Source organism: Trichomycterus rosablanca, chromosome 7 (assembly GCF_030014385.1).
Source record: "Trichomycterus rosablanca isolate fTriRos1 chromosome 7, fTriRos1.hap1, whole genome shotgun sequence".
Taxonomy (NCBI): domain Eukaryota; kingdom Metazoa; phylum Chordata; class Actinopteri; order Siluriformes; family Trichomycteridae; genus Trichomycterus; species Trichomycterus rosablanca.
In genome coordinates this window covers 11,018,068-11,030,608 of record NC_085994.1, presented here as the reverse complement: position 1 = coordinate 11,030,608, position 12,541 = coordinate 11,018,068, and the positions used below count along the sequence as shown (strand labels likewise).

The 12,541-nt window shown below is 40.7% G+C and overlaps 1 protein-coding gene across 6 annotated transcripts in view; it reads left to right on the top strand.

Moving 5' to 3' along the window:
• Positions 1-5,081: 5,081 nt before the first annotated feature.
• Positions 5,082-12,541, top strand: part of ahcyl1 (adenosylhomocysteinase-like 1) — a 43,733-nt gene continuing 36,273 nt past the window's right edge. For all 6 annotated transcript variants that reach the window (XM_062998366.1, XM_062998368.1, XM_062998364.1 and 3 more), the window contains exon 1: positions 5,082-5,482. In XM_062998366.1, coding sequence (XP_062854436.1) covers positions 5,303-5,482 — 180 coding nt within the window. In that variant the 5' untranslated portion in view covers positions 5,082-5,302. The remainder of the gene's footprint in view (positions 5,483-12,541) is intronic.

Genomic DNA, 12,541 nt, shown 5'->3' with positions numbered 1-12,541 from the left:
AGTTTAGGGAAGGCCGTTCCTGTTGTAGTATGACTGTGCCCCTGTACACAAAGCAATGTCTATAAAGACATAAAGAAAAACTTGGTTTAAAGACCTCAGCCCCACTGAACAGTTTTGGAATGAACTGAAACATCAATGTCCAGCCATACAAATGCTTTTTGACTGAATGGGTACAGCCAAGTCTTGTAAGAAGCCTTCTCAATAGAGTGGCTGTTGTTATAGCTGAAAAGGTCACAAGAGGTCACTCTATTTTAAAGCATTTGTTTTTGAAATGGGATATCCAACAAGCTTATGCTCAGAAGTCCAAATACTTTCGGTCATGTAGTGTATTACAGTTTTGTATTATGAGTTTAGAGGCACACATACTTTTCCAATCTGTACTGTAAACACTATTTAGTGTTATTAGTTTAAGCGCAGAATTTTCCCCTTATTCTGACATGAATAAAGTACAGACCACATTTTACATTTTAAAAGGTTAAGAAATGATTTCTTACAATTGTAAATGATGATACATGCTTATATGCTGTGATGTTTTTCTCTGAACATGTATAGAGACCTCATTCTATGTAGTTAGTGTACAAAGGTAATTTTTAAAGCAGCTAAATAACGTTACGTGGTGTTTTCTACATTGCTACATGTAACATTGGTGAGTTCATGTGACCTGTTCAGTGCATTTTTCATATTTCATTTCTAAATTAAGTACAAGATCATGATTGTTTTGTATTACCTGGAAATTGTGGAGCGTTTTGTTTCCTTGGTAGAACAAAGGAAAATGAGGGATGGGGCCCAGTAAAGAATTTTAGTTTATTCATTGGGGGATTTCTGTCTCTGGGGAAAGTAAAATTGTGTTTCTATTTACATTTTAATAATGTCTGGTTTTTCAGTTGTGGAAAAGTACAGTATTTTCTAGTGACTATTGATGGTCTTTCTACACCGTCTTCCTAAACAAAATGAAAAAAAAAACGTTGCTGTAATGATAAGCAAATGTAAATATATTAAAAACTTTTGTTATAACACTAAACTATTTCAAGGTAATGAATTGTGATTAAACTGTGATGACAAATGTCCATGTTTTCTTCATGTCTGTGTTTTTCTGTCTACTCTGAGAAATTGCACTGCACCGGAGTCTGCAAATGATCTTAATTTTATTAACTTGAGTTCTGTCCTTTAATCCTCTTAGACCTGAGAAATGAAAGTGGTGGTTTTAGTTCCCTAATGTGCTGCCACTTCCATCATGTTTTTGGTCCACAGCATTCTTGGTTTTCCCATACACTGATCAACCATAACATTAAAACCACCTCCTTGTTTCTTTACTCACTCAATTTTATTACCTCCACTTACCATATAGAAGCACTTTGTAGTTCTACAATTACTGACTGTAGTCCATCTACTTCTATACTTACTTTTTAAACCTGCTTTCACCCTGTTCTTTAATGGTCAGGGCCCCCACAGGACCACCACAGAGCAGGTATTATTTGGGTGTTGGATCATTCTCAGCACTGCAGTGACAATGACATGGTGGTGGTGTGTTAGTGTGTGTTGTGCTGGTATGAGTGGATCAGACACAGCAGCGCTGCTGGAGTTTTTAAATACTGTGTCCACTCACTGTCCACTCTATTAGACACTCCTACCTAGTTGGTCCACCTTGTAGATGTAAAGTCAGAGCCGATCGCTCATCTATTGTTGCTGTTTGAGTTGGTCATCTTCTAGACCTTCATCATTGGTCACAGGACGCTGCACACGGGGCGCTGTTGGCTAGATATTTTTGGTTGGTGAACTATTCTCAGTCCAGCAGGGACAGTGAGGTGTTTAAAAACTCCATCAGCATTGCTGTGTGTGATCCACTCATACCAGCACAACACACACTAACACACCACTACCACATCAGTGTCACTGCAGTGCTGAGAATCATCCACCACCTAAATAATACCTGCTCTGTAGTGGTCCTGTGGGGGTCCTGACCATTGAAGAACAGCATGAAAGGGGGCTAACAAAGTATGCAGATGGACTACACTCAGTAATTGTAGAACTACAAGTGCTTCTATATGGTCAGTGGAGCTGATAACATTAACAGTGTGTGTATAAACAAGCAGGTGGTTTTAATGTTATGGCTGATCGGTGTATGTGACTCTAGTTAAGAATGTCTTGTTAGTTGAAAGGTCCTAATCCAATATCTGGTTTCTTATGAGGTTTGTTAAATTGTACAGTAGATTATTTAGCTGTTATTGGATTGTTCTTTTCTGTTTAAGCTGCAAGGTAGAAAAAATTCGAAACAAAATGCTGGAAATGATCTCTCAGAACAGTATTTTAGACTCCTAACTATGCCATAACCATCCATTGCTGGGAATTCAAGAAAGCATAATTGGTCTTGCTGCTTATGTGAAAGTGATACATGTAAGACTGCACACTGCCTCTAAAATCCACCTCTGATTGTAAGGATGTGTGCTATTTTAAATTAATAGAAATTTCACCATGTAAAAAGTACCATTTAGTGTTATTTAGAGAACCACTAGGGAACACCTTGTTCCCAGGATTCTTTGCACTGTTTTTGCTGTAACTATGCAGACTGGGCTAATTATACCTTATAATTTGTATTACCTTTAACATTTATAACCTACATCCAAGCTTCTGAACACAGTCACAAGAACAGAAATGAGATTTGCTCGAGGTTACTGAAATACTGACTGAAACTTGATCTAGCCAGATAAGACAAATATAGATGTTTTGGCAACACACACTCAAAGTGAATTAGGTGTTAAAAGCATAATAGTAATTCATATTAGTATTTGGTTCATGCTTCTAACTATGGCTGTGATACAATTTTACAAAAGTCTGTTTTTAAAGGTGCCAGGAACCTTGTTAGAGTACAGCAGTTTAAAAGTTTACCTACAGTTGTGTGTGCTGAGGGGGGTGTCATGGGATTTGAATATTCTCTGCAAGTGTTTCTGCAGACTGAATAACTAACATTCATAAGTTAACTGTGTCAGCACCAAATAGTTTTACTTTACTTGGCATTGTTTAACTCATTTGATGGTTTTCTTTAGATTTAAACATCATAGTGTTAAAGCAGGTAGTGTGGTTGCTGCACTGATTCAGGGTTCTGGGAACCTCTGTTTAAATCTCTACAGCCATTAACAACACACTTTGGTATCACTCTTAGGTAGCTGATTTTAAAGCAGGGGCCTTCTTTTACACTGCAGCCCATAAGCCTATGGTTGGGTAAAGCTTGCTTGACTGTGGAGAAACACTGGTCTGTAAGATGTGATTGTCCGAGGCAGAAAGATACTTTTCCAGGGGGTGCAAAAATATATGAAATTACAGCACTAAGGTCCACAAAAATGCTAAACGGGCACATATGGTAAACAGCGAAATAAACAATGTAAATAGATATGTAAATATGTAACGTAAAACCTGTAAATTAATATTAAAATTTGTGTACTGTACTACTGGGGAGAAATTTAATTTACCTTGTGTGGTGGAGGAATAGTGAACAGTCCAAGTATCTATTATTCTAAGTCTAAAGCACTGCTGGTGGCTACTGGAGCAGTGCTGGTGCATAACTAAGCACTAGAGCTTGAAAAATAAAGCATAAAACACAGAGAAAAAGGCGAGAACAAAGCGAGCCTCCCGACAAAATAAAGCACTCATAGTGGACAATTACTGTACTACTGGTCTTGGTATGCTCCTCGCTGGAATTTTAATCAATCAGACCGGACATTTGGTTTTCAAAATTCTGTCCGGTAAATCCGAAATCGTTAAGACCAGTGACAGGTGAAGTGAATAGTGGGATATATTAGGCAGCAAGTGAACATTTTATCCTCAAAGTTGATGTGCTAGAAGCAGCAAAAATGGACAAGCGTAAGAAATTGAGCGAGTTTGACGAGGGCCAAATTATGATGGCTAGACGACTGGGTCAGAGCATCTCCAAAACTGCAGCTCTTGTGGGGTGTTCCCAGTCTGCAGTGGTCAGTATTTATCAAAAGTGGTCCAAGGAAGAAACAGTGGTAAACCAGCGACAGGGTCATGGGTGGCCTAGGCTCATTGATGCACGTAGGGAGTGAAGGCTGGCCCGTGTGGTCCGATCCAACAAACGAGATACTGTAGCTCAGATTGCTGAAGAAGTTAATGCTGGTTCTGATAGAAAGGTGTCAGAATACACAGTGCATCGCAGTTTGTTGCGTATGGGGCTGCATAGCCACAGACGAGCTTCCTTCTGCGTGCAGGTGCTTCGTCTTTATGCATGTTGTTTTGCCTAAAATATGGTTCTGATTTATTATTATAAAGAATGAAAATAATAAATGTTAAACAGCCTAAATAAAACATTTTGATAATGTTCCTATGACGGTGTAATACCCGTTATATTTTTTTATAGGTGCAACCAGTGGCGGCTCCTGCCAAATCTCTCAGGGGGTGGGGGCAATTGTTGCGATGATGGCCAAGGTGACCCGTTCAGTGGGTAAATTTCTAAACAAAAATGTTGATTGTGATAATAAAGTATTTTGTTGTCACGTACAATGTTTGGCGAAATTCTATCCTAGGTCTTTTGGATCCTTTGGATCTATGAAGCTTAAATATTAAAAAGTATCGGTATCGGTATCGATATCGGCGATACTGGCCCTGCATTTACTTGGTATCGGATCGATACCAAAATTCCCGGTATCGCCCACCTCTAGACTCCAGAACAGTCAGGGTGTTCCTTATTTCCAGTTCTGAAAGTTGGCAACCCTAGTCAGGGCTGTTTTGGCAGCAAAAACGGGACCAACACAATATTAGGAAGGTGGTCATAATGTTGTGCCTCATAGGTGTAAGTTAAAAGCTGTTTTTACATTGTACAGAGCTACACAGCTAGCTTAACGGTCGATTTTGGCGCCACGACTCCTCTTCTGTTTTGACGTAACGGAAAGCCCCGCCCACCCCACGCGCTTCCTTCTGCGTGCAGGTGCTTCGTCTAGTGAAAGCCCCGCCCACAGCTGATGCTGCGTACTGCGAGCTCGACGCTCAATGCGGAATAATCGAATCAGCCCGGCTTTACAAACAAGCAGTTTGTCGAATAAATGAGTGAGTGCACTGCAATATTGAACTGTTTACCTCGTAGTTCAGGCTTTTCACTTTTACCTTGTGTCATTTTGCTTTTTCGTTAGACTATTTTTCCCTCGAAATGCTCCAGCATTAGGCGTAGAGGACAACACGAAAGGTTACAGTATCCGAGCAGAACGAGCTGTGTGTCCTGCTATACCGGCCGCCGCGCTAAATTACAGCAAGCCGCCGAGTGCTCATTTTTTAGCCTCATTACTATACGAAAATGTCAGAGACCAGTGTGGAAGCCAAGTCCGAGATAAAACAGGCCAGTAAAGAATTTAAAGAGAGCGAGAATGTGGCGGAGAAGTACTCGGTTCTGACAGTGGGGAAGAAAAGCGAGGCGAGTGCTGGAGAGCTCTCCTCCGCATTCACTGCAGTCAGCACTCATAAAAGCCTGAAGAAGGTAAGAAACACCTCATTTAGCTCCATATTATTCCATAAACACTGCATGTATGCATTCACAACACTGCACATATGTAGATTCTCTGAAACAGCCACTAATCCACAAATGAAATCCTCATCAATCCTGGTCAAGTTAACAGTCAACTGACATCTTAACTACTCCTACAGATGGTGTACAAAATAACAGAAACAGCAGATGGCTTTCAATTGGCCAAATTCCAATACAAGTGAAACCAGATTAATTACCAATAAGATGCATGTGATGTGTCTGTTATGCATTAGTAGTTTGGGGTGGCCCGGTGGGTAGCACTGTGGCCTCACAGCAAGAAGATCCTGGGTTTGATCCCCAGGTTTCAGCGTGGGTTTACTCCGGGTGCTCCGGTTTCCTCCCACAGTCTAAAGACATGCAAGTAAGGTGAATTGGAGATACAATGACTGTGTTTGGCATTATACTTGTGAACTGATGAATCTCGTGTAACGATTAACTACCGTATCTGTCATGAATGTAACCAAAGTGTGTAAAAGATGATGTTAAAATCCTAATAAATAAATACATAAATAGTAGTTTGGCTCAAATAACTTTCATATAATGGCAGTCCTATATAATTCATAGGGCAGTTGTAGCCTAACGGTTAAGGTACTGGACTAGTAATTGAAAGGTTGCTGGTTCAAGTATACCACTGCCAGGTTGCTGCTGTTGGGCCCTTGAGCAAGGCCCTTAGCCCTCAATTGCTTAGACAATATACTGTCACAGTACTGTAAGTCGCTTTAAATAAAAGCGTCTGCTAAATGCTGAAAATGTAAATGTAAATATAATAAGGTGTCATATATTAGGTTTGAAAGCAGCTTGATGCAGCGAACTGAACGCCAAATAGGTCAGAATGTGCCTGTCTGATTTGCAGACCAGTGTCATCATTAGTCACTGAAGCTGAAAAAGATTCAATGTTTCCAGGAACTCATTGGTCACCAGTTACAGCTCACTGTCAGGCAAAGACAGGGCAACAAACAGCAAGTACTATGTTGTGAGCTTCACTATGCTGAAATTCATCTGATAATACCATGGTGTAAGGAGCACAAAAAGTGGAGCCTTGAGTAATGAAAAGAAATATGGTCTGACTTTCTTATTGATCTTATACATCTGGTTAGATTTATATTTAAAAAAAAGCCAAAGCATACCTTGAACAATGGCTCCTTCCAACTTGTATCCGCGTTATGGAACTGGATTTCATCCTAAAGAATGGTCCAACACCTTACCACAAACCAATATCAATAAGGACTAAAGTGCTTCTGGAGACAAACGTTGGCCGTACGTGTTATTATCTCATTGATATAAACCAACATTTCTTGTCATAGTAGTATGATTGTTTGTTTTGTTGAATTTTACTTTAGATGATCATAAATCAGAATCAGTGTTATTTAAGTTTAGAGCAACAGTTGCAAAAACCCATTTGTAAATACTTCAAGTGAATACATATACTTTAATAAGTTCCATATACTTTTGTAATTATGGTCAGTAGTTTGTAATGATGACCTTGTGCCTGCATAGAGATTATGAATGTTTATGATTTTTTATATCTATACATAGTTCCTTAGCTTTTCACATTGTAATGCTTGTAGTTAAGTTAAATATGTACAGTCAAACTGATCTCATTTATTTGAGTCACCAACAGTAATCAATCTTAATTAAGTAATTACAAGAACATTTCAAGTTAAATTACATTATACATTTTCTACAAAGAGTAATCCAAAAATCCATTTAATGATACAAGTAGTTGCTGTATGGATGTTGTTGACCCATCAGATATAAACAAGCACACACAAATCCCAAATTGACATGACACATTTTCCTTAAGACTTTTGACTTCAACTATACCTGAGGTTTCTGCATTTATTACTCAGAAAATGTGTGATAATTATAGACAACACACTCCTGAACTAATAACACAAACACACACACACACACAGATGTGTTTTCAACACAATGAATAATGCTTTACAGCCTAGACTGGAAGATATAAATAAGTTGTTGTAATTAACAACCTGTTACAACCTCAGTTAGCACCGTGAAGGTTTTCTGTAGCTGCTGATCTGATTTGCACATTGTTGTAAAAGAATTTAAGACCGTTCTGTGATTTCTTGCCTGAATAGCTGTCATCAGGTCATACAGCAGCATTTTAATTGTGTGCTGGTCTAAACTCTGAAGCAGCATTATATGAAGACACTGGATCTGTTGGTGTTTTGAATTATAATAATAAAATCTAGCCATTATTTTTACATTATTACTGCCAACAAACTTTTCACACTTTCCTGGAAGTGAAATAAGTGGAAATAATTCATGCTTCCACCATAACTAGACTGTGTGTAGTGATGCAAATATTGGTCTGTTTTTTGTTTTCTACATGGAGTGCACTATGCACATCTATTAAGGCTGGTTTCTTTTACAGGCTGATTTTTAATTCAATTTGCTGTGCTGAAAGAATAGTAGGAATAGGAAATCCACCCGTGTATGGTGACTATGTGCAGTGGCGTAACTAGGAGCTCATGGGTCCCAGTGCAAAAAAAAATTGGGCCCCCCCTCAACAAATTTGAGGATATATATGTATTGGTCTAGTAACGTTAAGCAGGTTACACAGATTCCCAAAATCTCTTGCTGTGCACTCACTCTTTATTTTAATTAAATGTATTCTGATATTTCATTGTCTTTTAGTTATTGTAATATTTTACTTAACGAAAATATTGTCATGTTTTTACTTTTGCTATCGCCGCACTTTATGGCTAGCATTAGCCACTTTCTACTGTAGAGGGTTGGCTCACCTAGCCGCTGCAAGTGCTGCTTGTCCGGCGGGGATGCTACGGGTCTTTTACCAGGTGCTGCATTCTGATTGGCTGAGCTGAATGTCACTTACATATCGCCGCTACAATACTGTAATATGCCGCTCAGGTGGCGCAGCGGTAAAAAGAAACGCGCTGCAACCAGGGCTGGATTCTGAGAAGCGTCGTATCGAATCCAGCCTTGCTTTACCGGTTCGAAGCTGAGTGGCTATATGAGCAACGATTGGCCGGTTGCTCATGTTGGGGGTGGGACAAAGAACCGGATGTGGGTCTCTCTCTGTCAGAATGCGATTGCGTTCTCTGCCGGCTGATTGGAGGCGCTTACACAGAGATGGGAGGGAGTGCCCTTAGGGTGTGTCTCTCCGCATGCAACGCTAGGTGGCGCCAAACTCGTCAATGTGTGGGTGGCAAAGATGCATCTGGCTGCTGCTCGTGTTTCGGAGGGGATACGGGTTAGCTTCAATCACCTCCGTCAGGGCAGGGTTCGGCATAGACAGAGAGGAAGCACGATGCTAATTGAACAATTGGATGCGCTAAAAGGGGAGAAAAAGGGGTAAAAAAAATACTGTAAAAAAACAACAATACTGTAATATAATTATAATGACCTGGCGAATGCAGCCAATGGGGGGGGGGGGGTTGTTCCATTGATTGGTTCAGAGTTTGAAGCCCCAGCAGTGGGTGTTTACATACAGACATGGTTGTCTATGTCTGGACCCTCCTTAATCTTGACCAGGATAAAGTGGTGGCAAAACATGAAAATGAAAAAAAAATTGATATTTAAAAAAAGGCCCCTTAGAGCATGGACATATAAATTAACTTAAAAAGGTACCGCTGGAGGCGCCCAGGTGGCACAGCAGGATATTCCGCTAGCACACCAGCGCCGAGATTCTGAACTTCATGGTTTAAAACTTGGCATTGCCACCGGTCGACTGGGCGCCATCTGGCCGGCATTATTGGCAGTGCCTGCAGCAGATACTAATTGGCCACAGTATCTGCTAGGGTGGGACGACCGGACTATGTGTGGGTGGGATCTTCATACGATGTGTAAGGACCCGGATTGGCGGAAGAGACACCTGTGCAGAATGCAGGGGCGAGAAGAGGAGGGCTGTGCACGTGTCGGAAGAGGCGTGGGCAGGGACTTGCTCTCCTCGGATGCTATCGGGTATCCCTCAGCAGCGGAAGACAAAATGGGGAGAAAATGCTTTGAAAAAATGTCAATGTAAACTATTATTATTTGTAAATTATTATCATTTCACATGATAGAAAGGGGTCATTTAGTCTCATTAAATTCTAAACATGGTTCAGTATTATATGTTTAAAACTATTAATATCAAGACATGTTGCAAAATGTTTATAACATTTTTCTGGATTCATACCACATTGCATAGCAAACTGTACCAGCCTAATCAAGACTTGAAAATGGTTGTTTTTACATACTGTTAAAGCTAATTGACCGGGAAACTGCACCCAAATGGGTTATTTGAGGTCTTCTTTATAATTCAATGCCATTTATTCTCTTTAACGGATAAAAAAATCAAAGCTCTTTGCTGCATAACATTTAATGAAATCAAAATTGACTTTAAACGTTCCAGTACAAAATAATGCAAAACGGTTATATGGAATGATTCTGATCAGTGTACAGATTTATGCTTCAGGTACCCCAGAACTGTGTGTGTGTGTGTGTGTGTGTATGTGTGTGTTTTTGCGCACATTTAAATGTCATCATGCTCCAGTATGTGTGGGTGAAGTAACTCCACTTCTCAGCCCACGTACTGTCAGCTGGTTATACAATCTACCCAGCAGCACAGTTCTACTGCCATCCTTCAACATTAGATTCAGAGCTGCCACGTTCTCATACTCGGCTCATGAAGTCGATTGATGTACATTAATTACTAGCTTGTTTCATATGCGCTCATCAAGATAAAACCTTTAAACACTTTAAAGCTATGACATGTTGAAAAAAATGGCTGTGCAACAAGTATTTTAGTTCATACATTGTGTAAGAAACACTGTGTTTATTTTATTAGCATTTTCCATACTGTCCCAACCTTTTCTGATTTGGGGTTGTATTTGTTCTACCATTTACTGTTTTATCATGGTATTAATCCAATTCCTATGTTATGATTTTATTTAGTTTTAATGAGTTTTAGAAATGATTTACTTTTAATTATTCTCCTGGACAGATGTGGGAGGCACTTTTAAAATCACTGCTATAAACACTGTTTATTTTAATTCTCTATTTTTCTCCAACCTTTTCCCCCCAATTTTCTCCCCTAATCTAGTTGTGTCCAATTACCCGACTGAGGACGCTTCTCAATTGACACACGCCCCCTCTGACACATGCTTAGTACAGACTGCATTTTTCACCTGCACCAGTCGAGTTCCTATATACCGATCAGCACTGTGCATGGAGAGCCACAACCTGATCAGCCTTATTTCTCAGCCTTGTGCAGGTGCCATCAATCAGCCAGCAGAGGTCGTAATTGCACCAGTTTTGAGGACCCATGATTCGGCTTGCCCCAACCATATGAACAACAGCCAATCGTTGTTCATGTAACCGCCCAGCTCTGGTGTGCTAGCGTATTTTACCGCTGCGCCACCTGAGCGGCCTGCTATGAACAATGTTTTTTTTTTTTTATGCACTTTGTCCCCATTTTCCTTGCGATTTAGCGCATCCAATTTGTCTTCCGCTGCCGACAGGCTCCAGATTTGCATCCAAGGAGAGCACGCCGCTGCCCACGCCTTCTTTACACGTGTACAGCCCTCCTCTTCTCGTCCGCGCTTCCTGCACGGGCGTCTCTTCTGCCAATCAGGGTCCTTACACAGCGTATGAAGACCCACCCACCCACATATAGTCCGTTCCCCACCCTGCAGGTACGGTGGCCAATTAGTATCTGCTGCAGGCACTGCCAGTTATGCCTGCCAGATGGCGCCCAGCCGACCGGTGGCAACACCGTGCTTCGAACCCGGGAGTTCAGAAACTCGGTGATGGTGCGTCAGCGGAATATCCTGCTGTGCCAGCTGGGCAATGTTTTAACCAGGAGTGTAAACACGTTTACACTTAGATTATCTGCGAGCAACCAGGGTCTTACGAAAGTGTTTGGAGGATGGCATTAAATATCCCATCATGAATCAAATACAGTTCACCTGTGAGAATATCGGGTCTCACGAAAGGTGTTTCTGAGTATGGGGTTAAATCCCCCATAATAACACAAAAACAGGAAACGGAACATGTTAGAGTTCTGTTTTCCACCAACACAGACATTTTCCCAAACAGTATGATTAGCTTAAAATCCCGGGGCGTCAGTGACTTGCTGATTTTTTAGTGTTTTCTTTCATTCATCCGTTCATTACATTTTAATCAGGTTAATTGTTGTTTTTGTTTCACTTTGAATTGCTGCTGTGTATAAATAAAGGCCTGCACTGAGCGCTGACTGGCTGACTGTTTATTTACACCTTTTTGATGAATTGAAATGTTGATTTTGAGCAAGGCCATCTCATTCAGCATCAGAGGCTCACCAATAGTGTTTTGACTGAAGGCACAGTTTTGCACAGACATGCTGAAATCTCATGGAAATGCTTCCAAGATTGGAAGCTGTTATATCCACAATTTTAAATTAGTACCAAAGGTTGCCGTGGGATGTCCAACAAGCTTATTGTTGGGTGTACACATACTTTTAGTCATATGGTGTGTGGTTAATTTTATAGGGATGTAACGATACACTCTATCCACAATGCAATGCGATTCACGATACTGGGTTAACGATGCGATTTCTTCCCGATTTTTTTTTAAATGCATTTTCTCCCCATTTTCCTCCCGAGTTAGTGTACTAAATTTTTGTCTTTTGCTGCTGAGAGATACCAGATTGCATCCAAGGAGAGCATGTTGCTGTACACGCCTCTTTTGACACGTGCACAGCCCTCCTCTTCTCGCCCCTGCATTCTGCACAGGCATCTCTTTCACCAATCAGGGTCCTTACACAGCGTATGAAGACCCACCCACCCACACATAGGCCCCCACCCTGCAGATACTGTGGCCAATTAGTATCTGCTGCAGGCACTACCAATTATGCCTGCTAGATGGCGCCCAGTCGACCGGAGGCAACACCGAGTTTCAAACCGAGGAGTTCAGAAACTCTGTGCTAGTGTGCAAGATCTGCTGTTTAAAGTAAATATCAATTCATTATTCTTGTAAACTGATTTGAATCGTTACACATGTGAATCGATT